The sequence below is a fragment of the Eptesicus fuscus genome, chromosome 1, assembly GCF_027574615.1.
Source record: "Eptesicus fuscus isolate TK198812 chromosome 1, DD_ASM_mEF_20220401, whole genome shotgun sequence".
Lineage (NCBI taxonomy): Eukaryota > Metazoa > Chordata > Mammalia > Chiroptera > Vespertilionidae > Eptesicus > Eptesicus fuscus.
Genome location: NC_072473.1, coordinates 8,294,197 through 8,319,865, shown reverse-complemented (window position 1 = coordinate 8,319,865; position 25,669 = coordinate 8,294,197). Strand labels below are relative to the sequence as shown.

Below are 25,669 nucleotides of genomic sequence, written 5' to 3'. Positions count from 1 at the left end.
GCACCTTCTATAAGTCTTCCTATGATATTCTGTTTATTCTGTATTTTAGCTGGGGAGCCATACACTATCCAGGAGAGCTAAATGTCCAAGGTACTAACAGTGACCCATTTCTTTTCAGCCCAGTGCTACGGGAGAACAAAAAACCAAACCCACACAAAACAGTGTTCGTGCGCTGAGGGGGTTGGGCCTGTCTCCTGATCTGGTGAGTTAAAGACAGTGGGTAAATTTCTTGGCAATAGGACCTCCTTTTCTTAATCTATAACGTCATCTAAGTCCTTTCTAGCTCCCAAATGCTTCCTATGACATTGACCTTTTTGTATCTGGGATCCAGAGAAGGGTATTTCCTCATCCTCAAGTGTCACTTCACACATTTCTAAATTGGCCATTGGTTCTTCTCCAGGCCCTCCCTTGATTGGCCACACTGACACCTGGTCAAGTGCAATGTCCTGCCATTTTGTATGGTCCCTGGGTCCTTGAGAGTGAGGTGGGCCCTTGGAGATTTTCCTGTGACCCTACTAGGATGGGCTATCACTGCTCTTATTTATAGTAGGTAATCTACTTATTACCAATAGTCTAGATCAGGGGTCAGCAAGTAAGGGCCTGTAGGCCTGTTTCCTGGAAAGAAATTGTTAAGACTTTTAAAATTATAAATAAAGTTTTATTGGAACATGATACCATCCATTGTTTACATTTGTCTCTATCTGCCTGTACACTACAGTAGTACAACTGAGTAGTCAGGACAGTGACTGCATGGCCTGCAAAACCTAAACTATTTACCATCTGGCCCTTTAGAGGAAAAGTTTGCCAACCCTGGTCTAGCTCTGTTCTTGTATTTTTTATGTTTAAAAAAATATTTTTTAAAATATATTTTATTGATTTTTTACAGAGAGGAAGGGAGAGAGATAGAGAGTTAGAAACATTGATGAGAGAGAAACATCCATCAGCTGCCTCCTGCACACACCCCACTGGGGATGTGCCCACAAGCAAGGTACGTGCCCTTGACCGGAATCGAACCCGGGATCTTTCAGTCCACAGGCCGACGCTCTATCCACTGAGCCACACCGGTTTTGGCAATATATATATATATATATATATATATATATATATATTTTTTTTATTTTTTATTTTTTATTTTTAAATATATTTTATTGATTTTTTACAGAGAGGAAGGAAGAGGGATAGAGAGTTAGAAACATCGATGAGAGAGAAACATCCACCAGCTGCCTCCTGCACACCCCCTACTGGGGATGTGCCTGTAACCAAGGTACATGCCCTTGACCGGAATTGAACCTGGGACCCTTTCAGTCCGCAGACCGACGCTCTATCCACTGAGCCAAACCGGTTTTGGCAAAATATATATTTTTATTGGTTTTATAGAGGAAGGGAGAGGGAGAGGGGGAGAGAGCGAGAGAGAGAGAAACATCAATGATGAGAGAGAATCATTGATCAGCTGCTTCCTGCACACCCCACACCGGGGATCGAGCCCACAATCCGGGCATGTGCCCTGACCGGGAGTTGAACCGTGACCTCCTGGTTCATAGGTTGATGCTCAACCATTGAGCCACGCTGGCCGAGCTGTTCTTGTATTTTTTTTTTTAAAGATATTTCATTGATTTTTTACAGAGAGGAAGGGAGAGAGATAGAGAGTTAGAAACATCGATGAGACAGAAACATCGATCAGCTGCCTCCTGCACACCTCCTACTGGGGATGTGCCCACAAGCAAGGTACATGCCCTGGACTGCAATCAAACCTGGGACCCTTCAGTCCGCAGGCCGACGCTCTATCCACTGAGCCACACCGGTGAGGGCTGTTCTTGTATTTTTAAAGGAGTAACATTTGTGAGCCATGGCTCTATTTATGAGAGACACATTCACATTTCAAGTTCTTACTGGGAGAGTTGTGTTGAGTTTCATTATACTTGCTTATATTAGTGCTCAGGCGAGTTTCTAAAAGGCCAATGGAATGCCCAGGATGAACATGTACATACCTAGGCAAGTCTGTTGTAGCAAAAAAGCAATTTATCTTGTGTCCCTCTGGAAACGAATGGCGGTGTGGATAGCCGGTTCCTGCTTGCTGACCTGTGCATAACTGACTTTGACAGATCGTCTGCCGGAGTTCAAAGCCCATCGAAATGGCTGTGAAGGAAAAGATTTCTATGTTTTGTCATGTGAACCCTGAACAGGTTAGTGCTGCTCTTTAGATTTTATTGCCTTGCAGGTACTTCTGCTGATGCCAACGTTTTATGCCTCTTAAATCATCATATTACTTTTCACAGCATTTATGAAAACTCATATCCAGCCACGGCTCCCTTGCCTTTCAGTGAACAATCTTGCGACTCCTGATTCCTTAGATAGAGTGCATGTTTCTTTGCATAACTACTCCTCAAGTTGTAGGTGCAAAATCAGCTGGGCTTTTTAACTCGAAGTCAAATCTCTAGAGAGAGAACCACGCCTGCTTATCATCTCTTTTAAAAAAATATATTTTATTGATTTTTTACAGAGAGGAAGGGAGAGGGAGAGAGAGTTAGAAACATGGATGAGAAACATCAATCAACTGCCTCCTGCACACCCCCTACTGGGGATGTGCCCGCAACCAAGGTACATGCTCTTGACCGGAATCGAACCTAGGACCCTTGAGTCCGCAGGTTGACGCTCTATCCACTGAGCCAAACTGGTTAGGGCTGTTATCATCTCTTTACCTTGTCTTTCTAGGACAGTGGTCGGCAAACTCATTAGTCAACAGAGCCAAATATCAACAGTACAACGATTGAAATTTCTTTTGAGAGCCGAAAACCGACTTCTGCGCATGGACCACGAAGTTTCAATTGCACTGTACGTGCACGCCCGCACGTGGTATTTTGTGGAAGAGCCACACTCAAGGGGCCAAAGAGCCGCATGTGGCTCGCGAGCCGCAGTTTGCCGACCACTGGTCTAGGACACTGACTGCTTTCACTTGGATTTCTCCTTGTACCTGCTACAGCTTAACTCACCGCAAGTGATAGTTGACATTCACCCTATCACTTCTGATTACATCAGCGGCCTCAGTTCAATTCATTGCTACAGAAATTGGACCATGATTTGGGATTTGGGCTTAGGTCCTATGTCCTGCCAGACTTCCCACCTAGGCATCTGAGAGTTAGCTTTTCTTTTTTCTTTCATTTTCTTATCTCTGTCTCTTGTTTGCAGTAAGGCTCAGGCACAAGGGATCAGAGTTGGCTATAATTTAAAAAGTGATAATAACCAGTGCTCAGGAAGAGTGAGGTTTAGCAGAAACCTTTTGTTTTCTTCAGATAAGCTCTGAGTTCTCTAAAGCCTAAAAGCCACCTAATCAGATTTCTGTATCTCGGGGGCAGTTTGATGAAGAACCTACTGTCCGATGCTTAGGGTCAGTGCATAAGTAGGAACTACTCTGAAAATGTGCTGGCAGGTTTAATGGGCTCCCCTGTGTTTTTAATGTCGTCAAGCCATTTTGATTTTGTTCAGTTTGTGTTTTGTATCTTCCTATTGGTCAGTAGTATTTTGTGTGTGTATTAAACACATATAACCTGGTTTCCTAAATAGAAGGAGAATGTAAGGACATCTAAGCCTGAGTTTTTTTTGAGCCAAATTGACGAATGCCAGGAAGCAAGATCTCAAATACTCTGGAGGACAGGTTTGTTTTGTTTTTTTGTTTTTTTTAATATATTTTATTGATTTTTCAGAGAGGAAGAGAGAGGGATAGAGTCAGAAACATCGATGATAGAGAAACACCAACCAGCTGCCTCCTGCACAACCCCCACCGGGGATGTGCTCGCAACCAAGGCACATGCCCCCGACCGGAATCGAACCCGGGACCCTCCAGTTCGCAGGCCAATGCCCTATCCACTGAGCCAAACCGGTTTCTGCTGGAGGACAGGTTTTTTTATTGTTTGTTTGTTTTTATTGATTTCAGATAGAGGAAAGGAGGGGGAGAGAGAGATAGAAACATCAATGATGAGAAAGAATCATGGATCGGCCGTCTCCTGCACGCCCCACACTGGGGATCAAGCCTGCAACCCGGGCATGTGTCCTGACTGGGAATCGAACTGAACAGTGACCTACTGGTTCAGAGGTTGACGCTCAACCACTGAGCCAGGCCGGCTGGGCTTAAGGAGGGAATGTAAGGAGGGGTGGGAGAAATCGAGGTGGGGATTGGATTACAGGACAGTTAACAAGATCACATGCTCTCTTGGGGGTGGTTATACCTCTGATGAGTCCAAAAAAGAGGATTATTCTGGCATTTCAAAGGTGTGTTAACCCAGAAGAACAATGGTCAGGGCTCGCTTAAGGCACAGATAAACCTTTCACTAGGGAAGTTAATGGGCCTGGAATATTAGGAAGTTGTGATCAGATCACCCTGTGAGGTTACTTTCGGTGACAGCTTGTTAGATTTAGATCCCCTTTTTCGTTCTCAGCTCTGAGAACAGATTTAGTCCAAACTTTTGACCATATAGTCTGTTTTCTATAACTAGAGATTCTGAAGAATGCTCTGTCCCATCAGTGCACAGGCCAGCTTATTAGCCATTTTCAGCGCATCGTTTTCTCTGATTTGAGTTAATGCTCCCATTTCATAGTTGCTGGTGAATTTGCATTTAAAACTCTCCTCATTGGGGTTGCTGAGGACCGGATGGAGAATTGGAGGTGTCTCTGTGGACGCTTCCCATTATTATGACATTTGAAAAAATATCTCTCTGGCCTGGAGGATAAAATAGCAGTTGTGGTTGTCCAGAGATTTAGGTTGGTTTTTGTTTGTTTGTTTGTTTTATTTTTATTGATTTCAGAGAGGAAGGGAGAGGGAGAGAGAGTTAGAAACATCAATGATGAGAATCATTGATCTTGCTTGTTTCCTGCACACACCCTACTGGGGATTGAGCTCACAACCCGGGGAATGTGCCCTTGACCAGAATCAAACCCGGTACCGTTCAGTCTGCAGGCCGATGCTCTCTCCACTGAGTCAAACCGGCTAAGGCAGTGGTCGGCAAACTCATTAGTCAACAGAGCCAAATATCAACAGTACAACAGTTGAAATTTCTTTTGAGAGCCACATTTTTTAAACTTAAATTTCTTCTAACGCCACTTCTTCAAAATAGACTCACCCAGGCCGTGGTATTTTGTGGAAGAGCCACACTCAAGGGGCCAAAGAGCCGCATGTGGCTCGCGAGCCGCAGTTTGCCGACCACGGGGCTAGGGCCAGAGATTTGGTTTTACCCTTAAATTGTGACAAAGCCTCATATCGGTGACATCTCAGCACTTTCAGTTGTGTTGGTGAATGCACGAATGAGGCACACTCGTCTTAAGTATCAGGTTGATGATGTTCAAACAGCTTAGGAGTCCCTGGTTGGAGAGCTACGGATTTAGGAAGACTGCACACATACTGTTGGCAGAACATTTCTTGGCATTTATTTAGGATGTGGCAGATCCTTAAGTGCCTGCCAGTAGCTTCTTGGATGTACTTGAGAGGGCGGTGAAAGCTCGTTAGGGTAAGTGTGAAAAACAACCACACCACCTGGCAAAGGAGCCATTCTCTTCTAACAGGTGTAATTAATTTGACTGTGTTCAATGTGGGTTTGTAAATTTACCCACAAGAAGGGAGGGGACAAAAGCAACTATAGCAGCAGCAACAAATGAACGAACAAACAAATTACATACCCACATTTAGGAGCTAAGGGGGATGTATTTAATGCTACTGCTTTAACCTAGACTTAGAACATGGTGCCTTGGGCCGTGTGTCTTGACATATAAAGAAGCATCCGTGTTCCAACACCATTCTCTGACATCAGCTGGGGGTCCTGCAATTCAACTCTGACACTAAGTACCCAGAGTGAGAGTCAGACTCCATAGGTTTATGGGCTCAATCCTTTCTAAGACTGCCCGCACTTCAGACACCAGCCATAAGTTTCCAGTGTCCCCAAGCCACCCACAATTCTGCCTGGCTGACTACAACCCTTTTAGGTTTGAGAATTCTCTAGAATGAGTTACAGAATCAGGAAAGTGCTATATATAAAGGGTGCAAATGTACGGCAAGATGAGATACATAGGGCAAGGTCTAGGAAGGTCCTGAGTGCAAGAGCTCTCATCTCCATGGAGTCAGGATGAGCCACCCTCCCGCACACCTGCATATTCACCAACCAGGATGCTCCCCAGTCTTCTTGTTATTGAGAGTTCATTACTGGTCACATGATTGAACTCAATCTCTAGATACTCCCCTCTTCCCCCCTGACATCCCCTCTCTGGAGTTCAGGTGGCTGAAAGTTCCAGCTTTCTAATGACTTGGTTTGTTTTTCTGGTGTCTAACTCCCATCCTCAAGCCATGTAGGGACCACCCTGTGTCACCTCATTAGCATAACAAAGATACCTGTCACTCAGAAAATTCCAAAGGTTTTTGAAGTTCTTTCAGGAAATGAGAACAAAGACCATATACTATATATATTTATATATTTTTTATTCTGCCACAGTATCCATGGTTCTAGGGGTAGAATAATGACTTCAAAGCATTTTGTAATTTGATCAAACTAACCTTGTGTTAGTTCTGCCTCTGGTTTAGGTGGCTGGTGTAAATATTTCTCTCTTTTCCACGTCCAGCTTGGCTAGAGAGCAGTCCAGTTCCTGAGTAGGGGTGGCTGGGGATTGAGAAAATGAAAGAAAAAGACAGACACAGAGATAGAAGTAAAAAGCTGGGGCCGGGTGGGACCACCGCCCTCTTCTGATGGAGAGACAGTGACCCAGAGCCGATGCAGCGTGTTTATTTTATACCCCCAAATACCAGGAAGTTTCACCAAAAGTCAAGACAAAGGAGATTATTTGCATTCTTGCATTCCTGGTGCTTGACTGGATTTACATATCAAAACCCACTTCCGGACACCTGGGCAAAGATAAGAGTCAGTGCTGAGAACACATCTGCCTTTTTGGTAAGATGTGTAACTAAGACACGGCTTTGCCCGTCGCCTTGGGTTCAGCTGACAATTATTATTATTATTAATTTAATTTTATTTTTTTAAAATATATTTTATTGGTTTTTACAGGGAGGAAGAGAGAGGGATAGAGAGTTAGAAACATTGATGAGAGAGAAACATCGATCATCTGCCTCCTACACACCCCCTACTGGGGATGTGCCCGCAACCAAGGTACATGCCCTTGACCGGAATTGAACCCGGGACCTTTCAGTCCACAGGCCGACGCTCTATCCATTGAGCCAAGCAGGTTTCGGCTCAGATGACAATTATTTAAGGAAGAATGCCCATGTGCCTTCCCAGGAGCTCTCTCCAGGCTGGCTCTTGGTTTTCTTCTATGAGTATAAATGAACTGCCAGACTCTTGAGTTCTGGCTTACTCTTGAACTCATTCTGTGGCATCTTTGAGTCATTCCACTTAAATATGGTGTTTTATCATCAACCAGGTCATATGTATCCATGATGTTTCTTCCACATACCGAGTGCCTGTGCTTTTGGAGGAACAAGGCATCGTTAAATATTTTAAAGAGAGATTGGATTTGCCCATTGGTGATTCTGCAAATAATTTGCTTTTCAAGTGGAAAAATATGGCTGACAGGTACGTAAAAGGAATTACTAATGTAATCTTTAATAATTCTTGGGTTTGGGGTAGGACTGGCACGTACCTATGTTGCATTTGGCTTTCTGTATGTGTATGTTTTGTATGGATGTGTTTAAAGCTCTAGCACATTGTTAGGATGTTTTACTGTATTCTTTGAAGATTTCTGGGATCTTTGAGCATTTTGATTTATTTCTTAGTTTATTTCTTAGTTTCTGGATATTTTAAATGGTTTTAAATATCATGAGTTTTCTGTTTCTTGTTTTGTTTTGCTTGTTTTTAAGATTTGGTTAATTTCTTAAAGAAAATCCTTTTTTTGCTTTTAAATATATTTTTATTGACTTCAGAAAGGAAGGGAGAGAGAGAAAGAAACATCAATGATGAGAGAGAACCATTGATTGGCCGTCTCCTGGACGCCCCCTACTGGGGATCGAGCCTGCAACCTGGGCATGTTCCCTTGACCGGAATCAAACCTGGGACCTTTCAGTCCGAAGGCCAACGCTCTATCCACTGAGCCAAACCAGCTAGGGCAAGAAAAATCCTTTTAAATGGGAAGTTTTGGCTATTTGTTATTGTTCCATTTCACATTTATTAACTATCAGCATCATTATTTTTTGTTGTTATTAATCCTCACCCTAGGATATTTTTCCATTGATTTTTTTTTTTTTTTTTTTTTTTTTTTTTTTTTTAGAGAGAGTGGAAGGGAGGGGGAGAGACAGAGAGAGAGAAACATCAATATGAAAGAGACACACGGATTGGTTGGCTCCCACACACACCCCAACCTGACCCAGGGATTGAGTCTGCAATCGAGATACGTGCCCTTGATCAGAATTGAACCGAGAACCCTTCAATACGAGGGCTGATGCTCTATCCACTGAGCCAAACTGGCTAGGGTGAGGTTTTGGGTTTGATCTCTGGTCAGGGCATGTGTAGGAGGCAACCAGTCGATGTTTCCCTCACATATATGTTTCTCTCTCTCTCTCTCTCTCCTCTCTCCAAAATAAAAACAAAGTTCTCATCATAAGAAAAAATATTTCTGACTATATGTGGTGATGGATGTTAACTAGACTTATTGTGGTGCTCATGTAGCAATATCTACATATATTGAATTATGTTGTACCTGTAAAGCTAGTATGATACATGTCAATTATATCTAAATTTTAAAAAATGTAGGCTTTGACATCAAGCACCATGGATTCAAACCCCAGCTTCTCCTCTCACTAGCTGTGTGAGTTTGGGCAGATTACTTAACCTCTCTGGGCTTTTCCTTCCAGCCATACATAACAGGAGGGTATTAGTACCTACATTGTGGCAATGAAGGAAACAAAACACGTAAGGCCTTACCATTGAATCAGACACTAAGAATTGATTACTGATGTTGGTAACAATAATTAAAATGATATGATGCTGACAAAATTACTGACCTTGGTAGATGACTAGTAGATAGGAGTTTCTTTGTCCTTGCACTAAAAAATTTAAAAAGTGTTTTAGAAAAGGGGACATATATAATACTTGCAACAATAAAGTATTATTTTTAAAAAGTGTTTTAGAATTTCTGGGTCAAGAAGAATCAGGAATAAAGTGTAGTTTCTGAGCTTAGGTACTCTTCTGAATGATGATAAATTAAGCCCAGAATGCTTAAGAAATCAGTCACTTTGTAGGAATTTTTAGAGTAGCTTGAGGCTCATCCTCCTTAAGCATGAGACATTTTAATACTGTAACTCTTTTTTTTTTTTTTAATCTTCACATGAGTACATTTTTTCCATTGCTTTTCAGAGAGAGTGGAAGGTAGGGAGGAAGGGGGAGAGAGAGAGGAGAGAGAGAGAGAGAGAATCATCGATGTGAGAGAGACACATCGATTGGTTGTCTTCTGCATGTGCCTCAACTGGGAGTGGGGAGTGAACCTGCAACCCAGATATGTGCCCTAGACCAGGAATTGAACCCTTGACCCTTCAGTGCATGGACCGACGCTCTAACCATTTATCAACACTGGCCAGGGCTTGTAATTCTTTTTATTGGAAATAGCTCTAAATTATATGCCTCTGTGCTTTTTAAAGCCAGTGTTTGGGTTTTGTATTAGTTTCCTGTAGCTGCTGCTGCAAAACACCACAAACTGGGTGGCTTAGAAGAGCAGAAATTTATTCTCTCACAGTTGTGGAGGTCAGAAGTTCAAAAACAAGGCATCAGCAGGGTTAGTTCCTTCTGGAGGCTCAGAGGGAGGATATATTCCATGCGGCTCTTCTAGCTTTTGGGACTGCCAGTAGTCCTTGGTGTTCCTTGGCTTGTGGGCGCATCATTCCAACGTCTGCCTCTGTCATCACATGGACTTCTCTGTGTCTTCCCCACTTCTCTTCTTTTTTTTTTAAAAATATATTTTATTGATTTTTTACAGAGAGGAAGGGAGAGGGATAGAGAGCCAGAAACATCGATGAGAGAGAAACATCGACCAGCTGCCTCCTGCACACCCCCTACCGGGGATGTGCCCGCAACCAAGGTACATGCCCTTGACCGGAATCGAACCCGGGACCCTTCAGTCCGCAGGCCGACGCTCTATCCACTGAGCCAAACCGGTTTCGGCCCCACTTCTCTTCTTTTATAAGGATTCTTATCTTTGGATTTAGGGCCCATCCTAATCTAGGGTGATCTTATCTTGAAATCCTTAACTTAATTGCATCTGCAAAGACCCGTTTTCCAAATCTGGTCACATTCACAGATTCTGGGGGGCTATTGAGCATCACTCTCTCTGCATCATTTGGTGGTGATGTTGGTTTATTGGTAATGGCAGTTTGGAGTGTTCATTCTTTAGTCCTTATCCCCTCAGTCCAGCCTGTAGAGAGATACAGGGGAAAACAGAGGTCAAAGGGCAGCTTTGATCATGAAGGTCTAGTGCTGCTCAGAGGCCAGAGGTTCCTCATTGAACTGAATGGGAGAGCGAGTGTGGGACCCGAGGCCAAAGTGGGGACAACCTCGCCTCTCAGTCAAGTAAGGGGACTTGCCTGTGGGGGATGGCCCTATGAAGTGGACTCCAGGCCTGCCTCCCACCAGCAGCTCATAGCAGGGTCAGCAACCTGCCTCTCACACCCAGGTAATGGTTGAAAGACCATGAAGTTGAGGCTGGGCTGGTCTGGGCATTGCTCTATGAGCCTGGCCTGTGAGTCCGAGAGGGAAAGAGGGCACCAGAATTGTGGGCTTAGGGTACATCCTGGACAGTGGCCCTCCTCCCTGGTTGGTATGACCCAGTGGACTTACCTCTTTCACCCAGCTGCCGAGCAACTCCTCTTCCCCTAGGAAGACCAGACATGAGTAAGCGGAAGGAGAAACTGGCAGTGTTGACTCTAATCCTGCTTTCCCCCCAGGGAGCAGAGTTGATGTCCCTCCCTCAATGTAGGAGTGAGAATGGGGGTGAGGGCTCAGCCAAACTGTTGTGCTCAAATGTGTTACGATCCCCAGTTCCCATGCGCCAAACATTTGGGACAGGAAGTACTTAGCTGCTGTCTCTTGGAATCTTGGCTTGATACCAACTAGTTTTGCTACCTGTGTCCTTTACTTAGAGCTGGGTGAAGCAAGGGCAGCTACGGAATCTCCAGAGCAACATAAAATTAAGTAGCAAGTGAGCCCGGCTATGGTGGCTCAGTGGATTGAGCGTCGTCCCATGGACCAAGAGGTCCCAGGTTCGATTCCCAGTCAGGGCACATACCCCGGTTTCAGGCTTGATCCCCAGTAGGGGTCGTGCAGGAGGCAGCCAATCGATGATTCTCCTCATTGATGTTTCTGTCTCTCTTTCCATTTCCCTTCCTCTCTGAAATCAATCCTCAATCCTATATAATAAAAAGCTAATATGCAAATCGACCAAACTGTGAAATGACCCGTCACTAGGACGCACACTGACCACCGGGGGCAGACGCTCAATGCAGGAGCTGCCCCCTAGTGGTCAGGGTGCTCCCACAGGGGGAGCGCTGCTCAGCCAGAAGCTGGGCTCATGGCTGGCGAGCTCAGTGGCGGTGGCAAGAGCCTCTCCCACCTCTGAAGCAGCGCTAAGCCTTCAGTCGGACACCCCCCAAGGGCTCCCGGACTGTGAGAGGGCACAGGCTGGGCTGAGGGACCCCCCTGAGTGCACAAATTTTGTGCACCAGGCCTCTAGTAAAAATATATTTTAAAAAAATTAAGTAGCAAGTGGAAAGTTTAGCAGCCTTCTCTTAGGTACTTTTGTCACCTTCCTAGAAAGTCACCTTTCCTGCCAGTTTTGACTTCTTTGCTTCCTGTGTATTTTTCTCCTCCTAGCCTGTTTGCCATCATATTGCTCTTGTACTCCTTGCAGATATTAATCTGAATGAGGAATATTCCTCATCATGTAACATTTTTGTTCCTAGGTGTTGGAGGGTTTGCTTCCAAGCCCTAAAATATCTTCAGCCCCAAGATGACATTTCCACCTACTTAGTATCAGACCAGACATTTCTCATGTTCTTTGAACAGATTTCCTGACAAAAGCAACAGTAAAGATTGTGTCTCTAATGGCAAAATGTGATTAAGCATCTTATGTAGAATGGAATTTCCTCATAAAATTGATCTAAATGCCTTGTAACATTTTAAATAGTTCTCTTAGCACCATTTTTTTCAGGCATGCCATGAATAACCTGGCTTTTGTGGGCCAGCTGGGAATGTAGCAGTTTAAAAAAAGTTTTTATTGAATTTATTGGGGTGACATTGGTTAATAAAATTATATAGGTGTAGCAATTTTTAATGTAGACACTTTGAATGTGTTTTCTTATATAATGTCACCTTACAAAGTTGATACTGGAATGTTTCCTGTTGACACAGAATGCATTTTTTAGTACAATGTCTCCTTATAAATGAATTCAAGGACAGCTCATGTTTATAAGATGGGGACAGCCTTTTTATATTTTTAGTGCTTTTAACTTTTTCTCTGATTTCTATCTGTGCTTGCTGATGTAAAGCAACGTGGGGATTTCTTATGGTTTTGAAATCTGTCTGCCTACAGGTTTGAGTTCTTTGGGGGTGGGGTGGAGATTTGAATCAAGTACATAAAGTTCAAGGCTTGTCTGCTTCTCAGGTTTTGAAAAGCGCCTTGGGTGCTCACTTTGGCAGTATTCATACTAAAAAAAAATTGGAGTGATACAGAGAATATTAGCATGGCCCCTGTGCAAGGATGACATGCAAATTTGTGAAGCATTCCATTTTTTAAATATCACATAAAGGTTAGAGAAGGCAAAAACATTAAAAAAGATAGAAGAAGACAATAGCTACTGCAATTCGGAAATGAACTCTCAGCATAAATCGGGATACTCTGTGACAACAAAAACATAAAAGGGGAGAAGGTCTGAATTTGCAAAGGGGAATGGAGATAAGATACATGCATATAACCTTAAGCTTGTCCTCCCTCCCAGGTACGAAAGGCTACAGAAAACATGCTCCATAGCTCTGGTCGGCAAATACACCAAGCTGAGGGACTGCTATGCCTCTGTGTTTAAAGCTCTGGAACACTCAGCCTTGGCCATCAACCACAAGTTGAATCTGATGGTGAGTCGCAGCCCAGTCATCTGGATATTTCACTCATTTACTCTGATATAGCTTGTGCTTCAGAGAGGTAGATTGTGTCTATGGCCAAATCACCCTGAACGCACTGATCTCATCAGAGAGGTAGATTGTGTTGAAGGATCCCCAAGTCCAAGTTTCCAGATGCCAGCCAAGGGCCAATCTTGTTAGCAGGCCTTTCCACTGATAGCCATGTTAACTTTATTGAGCATACAGGTTTAAGGCACAGTTCCTGAAATAAGGCTTTGCACATCCAGGGCCATATATACTTCATGTTCATTTAAGTACATTGTATTTGCCTAACAAGAAAATAACAGAACTTTTTTCCCCTTTAGCATTGAAATGGAATCCATATTTTAAAAATGCTATATTGCCTTTTCTAACTTGGAGGAGTGATAACTGGCAAACAGTGATTATTATTATTATTATTATTATTATTATTATTTTTAAATACTCACCCAAGGATATTTTCCCATTGATTTTTAGAGAGAGTAGAAGAGAGAGGGAAAGACAGAGAGAAACATCGATGTGAGAGAAACACATTGGTTGGTTGCCTCCTGCACGTGGCCCAGCCAGGGCCAGGGCTGAGGAGGAGCCTGCAAATGAGGTACATGACCTTGACCAGAATCGAACCCGGGACCCTTTGGTCCATAGGCCTACGCTCTATCCACTGAGCCCAACCAGCTAGGGCTGATTATTTGTTTCTTAAAATCAGTATTATGGGATGGAGTTACCATATATAACTTGAGTATATTATTTAAAAATATATATTTTATTGATTTCAGAGAGGAAGAGAAAGGTAGAGAGAGATAGAAACATCAGTGATGAGAAAATCATTGATAGGCTGCCTCCTGCATGTCCCCTACTGGGGATGGAGCCCAAAACCTAGACATACACCTGACCAGGAATCGAACCATGACCTCGTGGTTCATAGGTCAACACTCAACCACTGAGCCACGCTGGCTGGGCTTGAGTAAATTTTTTGTGGTTATGAGATATGGAAATACCTGCTCAGTGTAGAAAATTTTAAAGTTTCATATAAAATGCAGAAAGCAAAAGATTCCTCTTCCCTGATATCCCACTTCTCTCTGTACCTCTCATTCCCAGTTTAATGTTTATCTTTCTAGACTTTTCTCTCTATATATATAAATGTTTATATTTAATGATATTCTGCATGGGTATATCATGCTTCAAGAAAGCCTTATCACATGATTTATATGGTAAAACTTTTATGTAAAGAGCAAAAAGATACATATTTATGTCCAAGATATTTAGTAACTTCCACTTCGACACTAGCTTAGGACCTACGACTTTTCTCTCACCTCTTGTAGCCTCCTTTTTGTTTTTGTTAATCCTCACCCGAGGATATCTTTTCCCATTGAGTTTTAGAGAGAGTGGAAGGGAGGGGGAGAGAGAGAGAGAGAGAGACATCGACGTGAGGAGACACATCGATTGGTTACCTCTCACCTGGGATTGAGCCTGCAAACAAGGTACGTGCCCTTGATTGGAATCAAACCCCCAATCCTTCAGTCTGTGGGCCGACGCTCTAACCACTGAGCACCGGCTAGGGCTCACCTCTTGCAGCCTCCTTTTTTTCTAACCACTTTTACTTTTTGGCTTTCTAAGGAATATTGCCCTTCCTGTTCTTCCCATTCCTCCAAGACCTCCACCCCCTTATAGAAAACAAAAGACAGCAATAGAAAAATTGTTATGATGCAAATTGTGTTAAGCCTTTAAAATTTCAAATCTTAATACATAATCAGGTAATAATTTTTACAAAAGAAATACTAAAATAATATAGATATGTGGGGATTGTTCTGAACATACGAATTGTTGACACAAGTTTTCATTTAATGGAATTCACTGGCATTAGCTTCTGCTCAGTACTATTTGAGTCATGGTCCTGGTGGATTCTGTTTAAGTCCAGTCTGTTGCTGTGTTTACATTGCTGAACTACTGCTTTCCAGTCCTTCCTTCATTTCCCATATTGTTCTGGAATGATCTTTCTACAGTTTCTCTCTGTTCCTGTTGTCCCTTCACTTAAGAGCATTCAGTGGCTTCAAGTGTCAACTTCTTTGGCTAGGTGGAGCCTCTTTCGAGGGCCCCAGAGTAGCCACCACTTTATTTATTTATTTTTTTAAATTTAATCTTTATTGTTCAGATTATTACAGTTGTTTCTCCTTTTCCCCCCCATAGCTCCCCTCCACCTGGTTCCCACCCCACCCTCTGCCCTTATCTCCCCCCCATTGTCCGCATCCATAGGTGTACAATTTTAGTCCAGTCTCTTCCTGCACCCCCACACCCCTTTCCCCCTGAGAATTTTCAATCCACTCCCTTTCTTTGCCCCTGATTCTATTATATTCACCAGTTTATTCTGTTCCTCAGATTTTTAATTCACTTGATTTTTAGGTTCACTTGTTGATAGATATGTATTTGTTGTTCATAATTTTTATCTTTACATTTTTCTTCTTCCTCTTCTTAAAGAATACCTTCCAGCATTTCATATAATACTGGTTTGGTGGTGATGAACTCCTTTAGCTTTTTCTTATCTGTGAAGCTCTTTATCTGACCTTCCATTCTGAATGATAACTTTGCTGGGTAGAGTAATCTTGGTTGTAGGTTCTTACTATTCATCACTTTGACTATTTCTTGCCACTCTCGTCTGGCCTGCATAGTTTCTGTTGAGAAATCAGCTGACAATCGTATGGATGCTCCCTTATAGGTAATTAACTGTTTTTCTCTTGCTGCTTGTAAGATTCTCTCTTTGTCTTTTGCTCTTGGCATTTTAATTATGATGTGTCTTGGTGTGGTCCTCTTTGGATTCCTTTTGTTCGGGGTTCTGTGCGCTTCCTGTACTTGTAAGTCTATTTCTTTCACCAGGTGGGGGAAGTTTTCAGTCATTATTTCTTCAAATAGGTTTTCAGTATCTTCCTCTCTCTTCTTCTGGCACCCCCATAATTCTGATGTTGGTACGCTTGAAGTTGTCCCAGAGGCTTCTTACACTATCTTCAGCTTTTTGGATTCTTTTTTCTTTTTGCTTTTCTGGCTGAGTGTCCTTTGCTTCTTTGTATTTCAAATCTTTGACTTGATTCTTGCGTTCCTCTAGTCTGCTGTTGGGTCTCTGTATAATATTCTTATTTCAGTCAGTGTATGTTTAATTTCTAATTGGTCCTTTTTCATATCCTTGAGGGTCTTGTTAAATTTATCAGCCTTTTCTAGGAAATTCTTGAAAAACCTTATAACCGTGGTTTTGAATTCTATATCCAGTCGTCTTTTCTCCTCCATTTCTTTCATTTGTGGTCTGTTTCTTTGACTCCGCATTTTCACTGCTTCCCTGAGTTGGTAGGGTAGCTTTGTGTGCTAGGTTTCCTATATGGCCCGGTGGGTCAGCCTCCCCAGTTACTTGAGGTGGACACTCTTGGTGCTCCCCTTTGTGGACAGTGTGTACAGCCTTGTTGTAGTTAAGTCTTGATTGTTGTTGGTATCACTGGAAGGAATTGACCTCCAGGCCAATTGGCTGTGAGGACCCGCTGTGTCTACACCGGGATACCTTCTGTATTGGAGACAGCCTTATAGGACCAGACTTGCAAAATTGCAAAAGCCTCTGTGCTCAGCTTGGATGGGGCGGAGTCTCAGGGCTGAGCAAACAGTCTTGGCTTCCCGTCAGCCCTGCCCTTGTGCACATGCCTCCAGACCTCTGCCTTCCGCGGCTCCCCTGAGTTTCCGCCTGACAGTCCAGATTCCCCTTGTGAGAGCATGGGTCCCCCAGAGGCTCGCCCGGAACTATGTTTCAGTGCAGTGGAACTGGGATTCAGTGCAGTCAGGAGCTTCCGACTCCTTCCGCTAGGGAAAGCCTGCGGCAACCTCCGCAGTCAGTCTTCTCTGCGCGCACTCATGCACACGCCTCCAGACCCCTGCCCGCCGCGGCTCCCCCAATTCTCCGAGTCTCCGTGTACCTTCCTCTGCAGTCCAGACTCCACCCGTATGAGCCTGGGTCCACGGGGTTTCGGCTGGAGCTGGGGTTCAGTGCAGTCGGAACTGGGGTTCAGTGCAGTTGGGGGCTTCCTTTCTCCTCCCGCCAGCCAGGCACTCGGCCACCTTCCTCTCTGCGTGCGTGTCTCTGTACCTCAGCGCTTTGCGTCTCCTCTGATCCGTGAGCTTTTCTCTTTCCTTCTAGTTGTAGAATTTCCACTCAGCCAGCTTTCCTGTGGTTTTGGATGATGTCCGTTCTGTCTTTTCATTGTTGTTTTGAAATTGTTGTGCAAGGCAGCAGTTTAGGTGCTTACCTAGGCCGCCATCTTGGTTTCTCCACCACTTTATTTCTTTCTCTGATGTTTTATACACTGTTTCTTCGCCGCCCCCCCCCCCCCGATTATCCCTTTGTCTTCTGCACACCTTCCCACCTGCCTCCCAACAAGCACACACATGCTCATCTTGCTTCTATTCATCCTCAAGGGCTTAGCTTTTTGGACATCACCTTCCCAGCAGTCTTCTCTGGTGATACTGCCTCCCTTCTTCAGCATCCGGGTCTAGATTAGGTGTGGCATTCTCTTCCTTGTTCATTGTGGCCATTATTCCACTATGTTGTTGCTGCCTGTTTATCTGGTTTCGTAATCTTTCTTAAAGATAATAAGAGCTCCAAGACAAAGATCATGCTTTTCTATCCCAAGTGTCCAGTACAGTGTTTGCATAACAAGTAGTTATTGAATAATTTTGTCATAGTGTTAGATAGTTCTTGTATTTCTGAGTATTTATTTTTCTTAAATGTTCCTTTAATCTGTTGGATGTTTTTAGTACATAGACTCCATTGATCTGGAGCACACCACCGAAACTGAGGACCCTGTGAAATTCCATGAGGCGTGGCAGAAGCTATGCAAAGCTGAGTGAGTCCTGGGGCCCGTTCACCCTAGTTAGGAGAATGACACTGTGCTTTTTCTGTAAGGATTTGATTGACCCAATTATTAAATTTTGCATTTTGAAAGGTAGCCTGGAGTACTTGTGTCATTATGGGTGGTTGTGAAACATTCACATTGCATTTACTTTTTTTTTATTGTCTGAAGTTTTACATATGTCTCCTTTTTCCCCAATTGACCACCCCCCAGCCATTCCCCACCGCCCCAGTGTCTGTGTCCATTGGTTATGTTAATATGCTTGCATACAAGTCCTTTGGTTGCTCTCTACCACCCCCCCCCCCCACCTCCCCTGCCATTTGTCTCTGGATCTATTCTTGTTCATCAGATTATGTTGATCATTATATCCCACAGATGAGTAAGATCATGTGATATTTATCTTTCTCCGACTGTCGCATTTACTTTTCAATGTGCCATGTTAATGTTAGTGGCACTTGCAATGGAACTGGTTTTATTTGGGGGAGAATGGGCATCCTGTATTAGAGGGAGTGCTGGTTGTATGAAAGATGCAGAGATGGATCTTACACAAAGTTAAAGTGCAAGCATGACAACCCTTCTCTCTTGGTTATATTTTCTTTTCCACATCATTTTATTTTCATTTTTATTATATAAGTAATTGACAGAACTCTTGGGGGTAGCATTGTATTGTGAGGGTAGCATGACCTTCCTGGATTTTTTCTTGAAGTCTTGTCTTTTCAAATGAGTGTTTGTCTAGAAGGTGTCTAAAGTGTCTTCTAACAGGGAAATTTTTTAAAAATATATTTTTATTTATTTTTATTGATTTCAGAGAGGAAGGGAGAGGGGAGAGAGAGATAGAAACATCAATGATGAGAGAGAATCACCGATCGGCTGCCTCCTGCACGTCCCCTACTGGGGATCAAGCCCACAACCCGGGCATATGCCCTTGACCGGAATCGAACCCGCGACCCTTCAGTCCCCAGGCTGAAGCTCTATCCACTGAGCCAAGCCAGCCAGGGCTAACGGGAATTTTTATGTGCTCTACTTAATTAGCAATTGAAATCCTAGGCTGATTTTTACCAGATTAACTCTTGCTGATTATGTAAGAGATCTTAACATTTTTATGAAGTGCTTTAAAAAAAATCCTAACCTATTTTTATTCAGATAAACTAGTGGCTTTTTATTTATTTTTAAATATATTTTTATTGATTTCGGAGAGAAGAAGGGAGAGGGGGAGAGAGAGAGAGAGAGAGAAACATCAACTATGAGAAAGAATCATTGATCGGCTGCCTCTTGCACACCCCATACTGGGGATCGAGCCCGCAAGCTGGGCATGTGCCCTGACTGGGAATCGAACTGTGATCTTCTGAATCATAGATTGATGCTCAACCACTGAGCCACGCCAGCCGGGCTAAACCAGTGACATTTTAAATTGAATTGAGTTCTCAGTCACTATGCTCATGCCACAAAGACCTATCAGAAAAATATATATTGGGGTCAGTTGTGAGAAATTGTTGCAACTTCTATATACATTGGGAAGATTTCAAGAAGAAAGTTCAGGATGTCAGATCATGTAATCAATTCTGAATACAGACCTCAAGTGTATGCTCTAATGTTGGATTGGGGATGAGTAAGCATGAAAGGCTGAAAATAAGAGTTTAAAAAATAAAAATAATGTCAAATTCACTCTCATCTTGTGTGTTGATTGCAGTGGTGTTCTGGTGCCAGGAGGCTTCGGAATCAGAGGAACATTGGGCAAACTCCAGGCGATTACCTGGGCAAGGGCAAAGAAGATTCCTTTTCTGGGTAAAATTCATGTTTATGGATCCTAACTATGACTTTATTTGATTTTTTTTTTTTTTAATATGTATTTTATTGATTTTTTACAGAGAGGAAGGGAGAGGGATAGAGAGCCAGAAACATCGATGAGAGAGAAACATCGATCAGCTGCCTCTTGCACACCCCCTGCTGGGGATGTGCCCGCAACCGAGGTACATGCCCTTGACCGGAATCGAACCTGGGACCCTTGAGTCCGCAGGCCGACGCTCTATCCACTGAGCCACACCGGCCAGGGCGACTTTATTTGATTTTTGACACCTAGTAGGGGTAACACTTAATAGGGTTTGTTAATGTGAAAGGTGTGAACTCATGTTTGAGTATTCAGGCACCAACTAGTCTGCTACAGGGGTCAGTAAACTGTATCTTGAAGACTATACCTTGCTTGTGGCCTGTTTTGTAAATAAAGTTTTATCGGCACATAGCCACACTAATCTATACATATCAGGCCCCACCACTGTCACCCCACCACCACCCTGGAGTGACAGTCCAACAAATCGCAGCCAATGCTGCCAAGACCCCATGGCACAAAATGTGGCCCACAGCCCAGCCCAGCCTGGAAACAGTCGCTGTGGGCGCTGGATAATGACATCACGTAGCAATGCCCAGCTTCCTCTCTCTAGCAACTAGCCACCTTGGAGTTTCTTCAGCGCAGGAACACAACTTGCTTTATAGCCAGGTGCAAACATTTTACACTTTAACCAAATGTCTGTGAAGTGTTTTCCCATGCTTCATCTCATTTGATCCTCACAGAAGTCCTGGAGTAGGTAGATAGGAAACTCAGTGGAATCCTATTTTCTTTTCATTAGTCGGAAAACGGAGATTTAGAAAGCTTAGAAACTTAATCTGACTGAAAAGAAGTAAGAAAGCGTGAACCTTGAAAATGATTTCAGTCCAGTCTCTTCCCATACTCCCCACACAGACACCCCTTTCCCCCTGAGAATTATCAATCCACTACCATTCTATGCCTCTGATTCTATTAAGTTCACCAGTTTATTCTGTTCCTCAGATTTTTAATTCACTTGACTTTTAGATTCACTTGTTGATAGATATGTATTTGTTGTTCATAATTTTTATCTTTCTTCTTCTTTTTCCTCTTTTTAAAGAATACCTTTCAGCATTTCATATAATGCTGGTTTGGTGGTGATGAACTCCTTTAGCTCTTTCTTATCTGTGAAGCTCTTTATCTGCCCTTCAATTCTGAATGATAACTTGGCTGGGTAGAGTAGTCTTGGTTGTAGGTTCCTGCTATTCATCACTTTGAATATTTCTTGCCACTCCCGTCTGGCCTGCATGGTTTCTGTTGAGAAATTAGCTGATAATCGTATGGGAGCTCCCTTGTAGGTAACTAACTGTTTTTCTCTTGCTGCTTGTAAGATTCTCTCTTTGTCTTTTGCTCTTGGCATTTTAATTATGATGTGTCTTGGTGTGGTCCTCTTTGGATTCCTTTTGTTTGGGGTTCTGTGCGCTTCCTGGACTTGTAAGTCTATTTCTTTCATCAGGTGGGGGAAGTTTTCGTTCATTATTTCTTCAAGTAGGTTTTCATCATCTTGCTCTCTCTCTTCTTCTGGTACCCCCATAATTCTGATGTTGGTTCGCTTGAAGTTGTCCCAGAGGCTTCTTACACTATCTTCAACTTTCTGAATTCTCTTCTCTTCATGCTTCTCTGGAGGAGTGTCCTTGGCCCCTTTTTATTCCAAATCTTTGAGTTGATTCTTGCAATCCTCTAGTCTGCTTTTGGGTCTCTGTATAATATTTTTTATCTCAGTCAGTGTATGTTTAATTTCTAGTTGGTCCTCATGGAATTTATCGGCCTTTTCCATGAAATTCTTGAAAAACCTTATAACCGTGGTTTTGAACTCTATGTCCAGTTGCTTGTTCTCCTCCATTTCTTTGGTTTGTGATCTGTTTCCTTGCCTTCTCATATTCTCTGCTTCCCTAAGTTGGTAGGGTAGTTTTGTGTACTAGGTGTCCTATTGGTTCAACGGGTCAGCCTCCCAGTTACTTGAGGTGGACACTCTTGGTGTACCCTTGTGTACTGTGTGTCCCCCAGCAGGAGCTACAGCAAGGGCTAGTTTTCTCCTCCTTTGCTTGGGCAGTTTTGGAGTAGTCTGACTGGAGCTGCAGTTGGTTAAGCTGCTCCAGAACAGGCCATTTATATGCAAAAGCCGCTGTGTGGAGCCTGGGCGGGTTTGTAGAATGTGCGGGGCGGGGCCTCAGGGCGGGGCCTCAGGGCTGGGTGGGGTCTCAGGACGTCACTAGGCTGGGGCGTGGCCAACGGCGATGGCTGCCGTCAGCCGTCTCTGCCTTTCCACGTTTCCAAGTCCCTGCGCCCCGTGCTCCAGCGCAGTAAACAATGATTGCTGGGCGCACCTCTGCAAAAAAGTCACTCTCACTTTCCGACCCGATGGCCGAGAGTCCAGCTTCTCCCCGTAGGTGCCTGGGTCCCCCGAGTGTCCCCAGAAACTGGATTTCAGAGTGATCGGGAGCTTGTCTCCCTGCGGGTTGAAGAAAAGCCGCGCACCCAGCCGCCCGCCGCCGGCCCGATTCGAGTGCCTCCGTACCTCAGCTTTTCAGCGATTGTGCTTCTTTCTCTTCTTAGTTGTAAATCTTCCACTCAGCCAGCTTTCCCGTGGTTCTGGGTGGTAGACGTTTTTGTCTTTTAGTTGTATTTTTGAAATTGTTGTGTGAGGCAGCAGATTAGTTGTTTAACTATGCCGCCATCTTGGTTCCTCCTCGATTTCAGGCTTTCTCACTGTACAGAATATAGTCAAACACTGCTGCAGTTAAATATTTTACCCTTGTTCTCCCTGCATGATCTACAATAATAATCTGCTTTGTGTTGCTATTTACTGCTGTGTTGCTGACAATTACCTGAAAGAGAAGTTGGGGTGCTTCACTGGGCTGGAAAAAGTTTAGTTAAATCAGAAATCAGGTCTAATTAAACAAGTTTATTCTATATATAAAAGGCTAAGTTGACTTATGCATGCGCGATACATATAAAGCTCTCGCTGGTGCCAATCGCACATGTGTGTTTCAATCTGTCATTGTCAATCGTGAATTTGGTTGACACTTATAGAGAAAGGGCGAATAGCAATATTAAAATATTTCTTCTAATTAATTTCCTTTCAATGTGCATGAATCCGTGCACCAGGCCACTAGTTTGATTATATATTGTCTATGGCACCTTTTGTGGTACAGTGTCAGAGTTTGAGACCCTACAGCCTTCAAAGCCTAAAATCTTCACTATCCTGCCTTTTAGAGAGTTTGGAGAACTTATCATTGCTCTGGTTGGTAGCAAGAGGCTGGGAGAACTTGCTGTCTATACCTGCCCTGACCTCCGATTCTCACCCAGATCCATCTTTTCACCACTTAAAGTGGAGAACCATTCAACAGAACTCCACAATGTTCTTTCTTATCAGCATGAAAAATGTTGAAGTTGAAATTTACTCCTTCTCGAAAAAATAGTTCAGAAAGACCATCCAACTTTGCAGGAACAGCTGTGTTAACATGTGGTACAGCTGGGTCTTTTTAATATATTTTATTGATTTTTTACAGAGAGGAAGAGAGAGGGATAGAGAGTTAGAAAAATCGATGAGAGAGAAACATCGACCAGCTGCCTCCTGCACACCCCCTACTGGGGATGTGCCCGCAACCAAGGTACATGCCCCTGACCGGAATCGAACCTGGGACCCTTCAGTCCGCAGGCTGAAGCTCTATCCAGTGAGCCAAACCGGTCAGGGCAGCTGGGTCTTTTTCATGCTTTTGTTCAGATTGCAAAGCATGGCTTCTGTGCCAGTGAAACCAGATGAAATGGATCCTTGACGGGATAAAGGCAGCCCTGCGTGTGGGGATTCAGGCAGGAGAGGGAGTGGAGAGAGGCTGTGTTTCACGCTGTGCTTGAATGTATTGGTGGGTTTGCAGACCGAGTGGACAGGCTTGGGTACCTTTTACTATCAGCAGACGATTCATTTTCCCCATTGCCTGGTCTTTGATTAGCTTCTTAGAAGCTCTCCACTGGGACCCATTTTCAAAAGGGAAGCCAGGAGTAGTTGCCTTGATACCTTGTTTTGTTTTACCCTTCTAAGCTCTTCTGGGCCATTGATTTCTTTTGAAGTAATCTTGTTTGGTTTCTGTATACATGTGGTTCATGTTCTTCAGATAATTATCACTTTATAGAACAGTTCTCAACTCCGTAGCTTTCTCTTTAACACAAGGCCTCTTTATGTCCTAGCCATGTGGAACTTGCACGCTTCCCGACTTTGTTCTGGCTTAGTATATTGATTGCTCTCTCCTTTGAATCTCTTGTGTTCCTTGGATATGTCTCTAAGAGCATTATGCATTTGTTTAGTGGAGAGAAATTGGTGGGCTGCAGTGAATATGGAGATGAGAGAAGGGCGAGTCCCTGTGGCAACAGGCCTGGGACTACACAGGTCTCTTCCTTCTTATTGAGCTCTCTGTTCAGTTCCATTTTGTGTCTTCCTGCCCTTCTATCAGCCACACTCAAGCCCGCAGTGTAGGTGCTGTCTTCCTACAGTGAGGTTATAGGAATGTTCTGGGTTCCCCTGCCCACTTGTTGGTTCCTCAGATCTCAGCCCGCTGGCCAGCCTGAGGCTGCCTTCATAAAGAAGGCTGTGAAGCTGAGAAGGGGGGTTGTGGAGTCCCCCTCTTGATTGGGTGTTGGTAGATATTCTCTGAAGGATTCGGGTGCTCTGGGATAGCCCTGGAGCCCATATATGTGCCTTGATTTAGAGACAAATTTGGAGGGAGGTAGATTTGACTTTTGGAACTTGCCCTAGCCTTTCCTGCTGTTTTCTGACCTTGAATTCTTTCCTCCTCAAGTTCAAGTCATCTAACCCCCTCCCCTGCCTCTGCCACAGATATCTGAGTGCACAGGGTATGGCTGTGAACCCAACAGCCAGAGTCTTCCTCTCAGGGTCTGCATTCTAGATGGAGGAGGAAGACAGCAAACAAATGAACAGAAAATATGAAGAGATACAAAATATGTTCATTTGCTTTATATGTGTGCTTTTTAAAATAGGAGTTTGCCTTGGGATGCAACTAGCAGTGATAGAGTTTGCAAGGAACTGCCTTAACTTGAAAGGTAAGTCTGAGATTTATCTACTTACTTTCCCTTTAAAATTATTCTTTTCACTTAAAATATTTTTCAGCAATATTGGTTAATTATTGAATTCATTTCTTAATCTTCAGATGCCAATTCCACAGAATTTGAGCCAAGTGCCCGTGTCCCTGTGGTAAGTGGCTTGTTTATCTCTCTGGGTTGGGTTATTGTCATTTTGTTTCTGGCTTTTGCCTAAACTCGTAAGGGCTATTATTGTTATTTTTTCATTACACTATCAGGACATTTAAAATTATGTGAGCCCTGGCTGTTGCTCAGTGGTTGGAGCGTCAGCCCGAGGACTGAAGGGTTGTGTGTTCTATTCCTGGTCAAGGGCACGTACCTGGGTTGCATGCTTGAACCCTAGCCCTGGTTGGGGTGCGAACAGGAGGCAACCAATAGATGTCTCTCTCTCACATCAATGTTTCTCTCTCTTTCCCCCTCCTCCCTCCACTCCACTCTTTCTAAAAAAAATCAATGGAAAAAATATCCTCAGGTGAGGATTAAAACAATTATATGTGATATTATTATTACTGCTATTATTTTTTATTATACTATCAGGATATTTAAAATTATATATGATTTTATTTTATTTTTTTTACATACAACTGCTTTGTTTTCAAGAGTCCATTTTGCCAGCTATGTGTTGAAGAAAGACACAATCCTGGACTGATTTATCTTTGCAGCAGTTCAAGCTTAATGTTTAGGAAAGGATTAAATTGACTGTG

General features: G+C 43.4%; 1 protein-coding gene and 1 non-coding gene across 2 annotated transcripts in view; both read left to right on the top strand.

Annotated features, from left to right (window-relative positions):
• CTPS2 (CTP synthase 2) overlaps nucleotides 1-25,669 on the top strand; it is a 133,244-nt gene that overhangs the window by 29,447 nt on the left and 78,128 nt on the right. Inside the window, exons 6-13 of the mRNA XM_054720544.1 lie at nucleotides 119-202; nucleotides 2,103-2,183; nucleotides 7,414-7,565; nucleotides 12,971-13,103; nucleotides 17,913-18,001; nucleotides 19,698-19,792; nucleotides 24,864-24,926; nucleotides 25,034-25,077. Coding sequence (XP_054576519.1) covers nucleotides 119-202; nucleotides 2,103-2,183; nucleotides 7,414-7,565; nucleotides 12,971-13,103; nucleotides 17,913-18,001; nucleotides 19,698-19,792; nucleotides 24,864-24,926; nucleotides 25,034-25,077 — 741 coding nt within the window. The remainder of the gene's footprint in view (nucleotides 1-118; nucleotides 203-2,102; nucleotides 2,184-7,413; nucleotides 7,566-12,970; nucleotides 13,104-17,912; nucleotides 18,002-19,697; nucleotides 19,793-24,863; nucleotides 24,927-25,033; nucleotides 25,078-25,669) is intronic.
• Nucleotides 12,664-12,767, top strand: LOC114227597 (U6 spliceosomal RNA). The gene has a single exon (XR_003613654.2). It is a non-coding gene; the product is annotated as a U6 spliceosomal RNA (small nuclear RNA).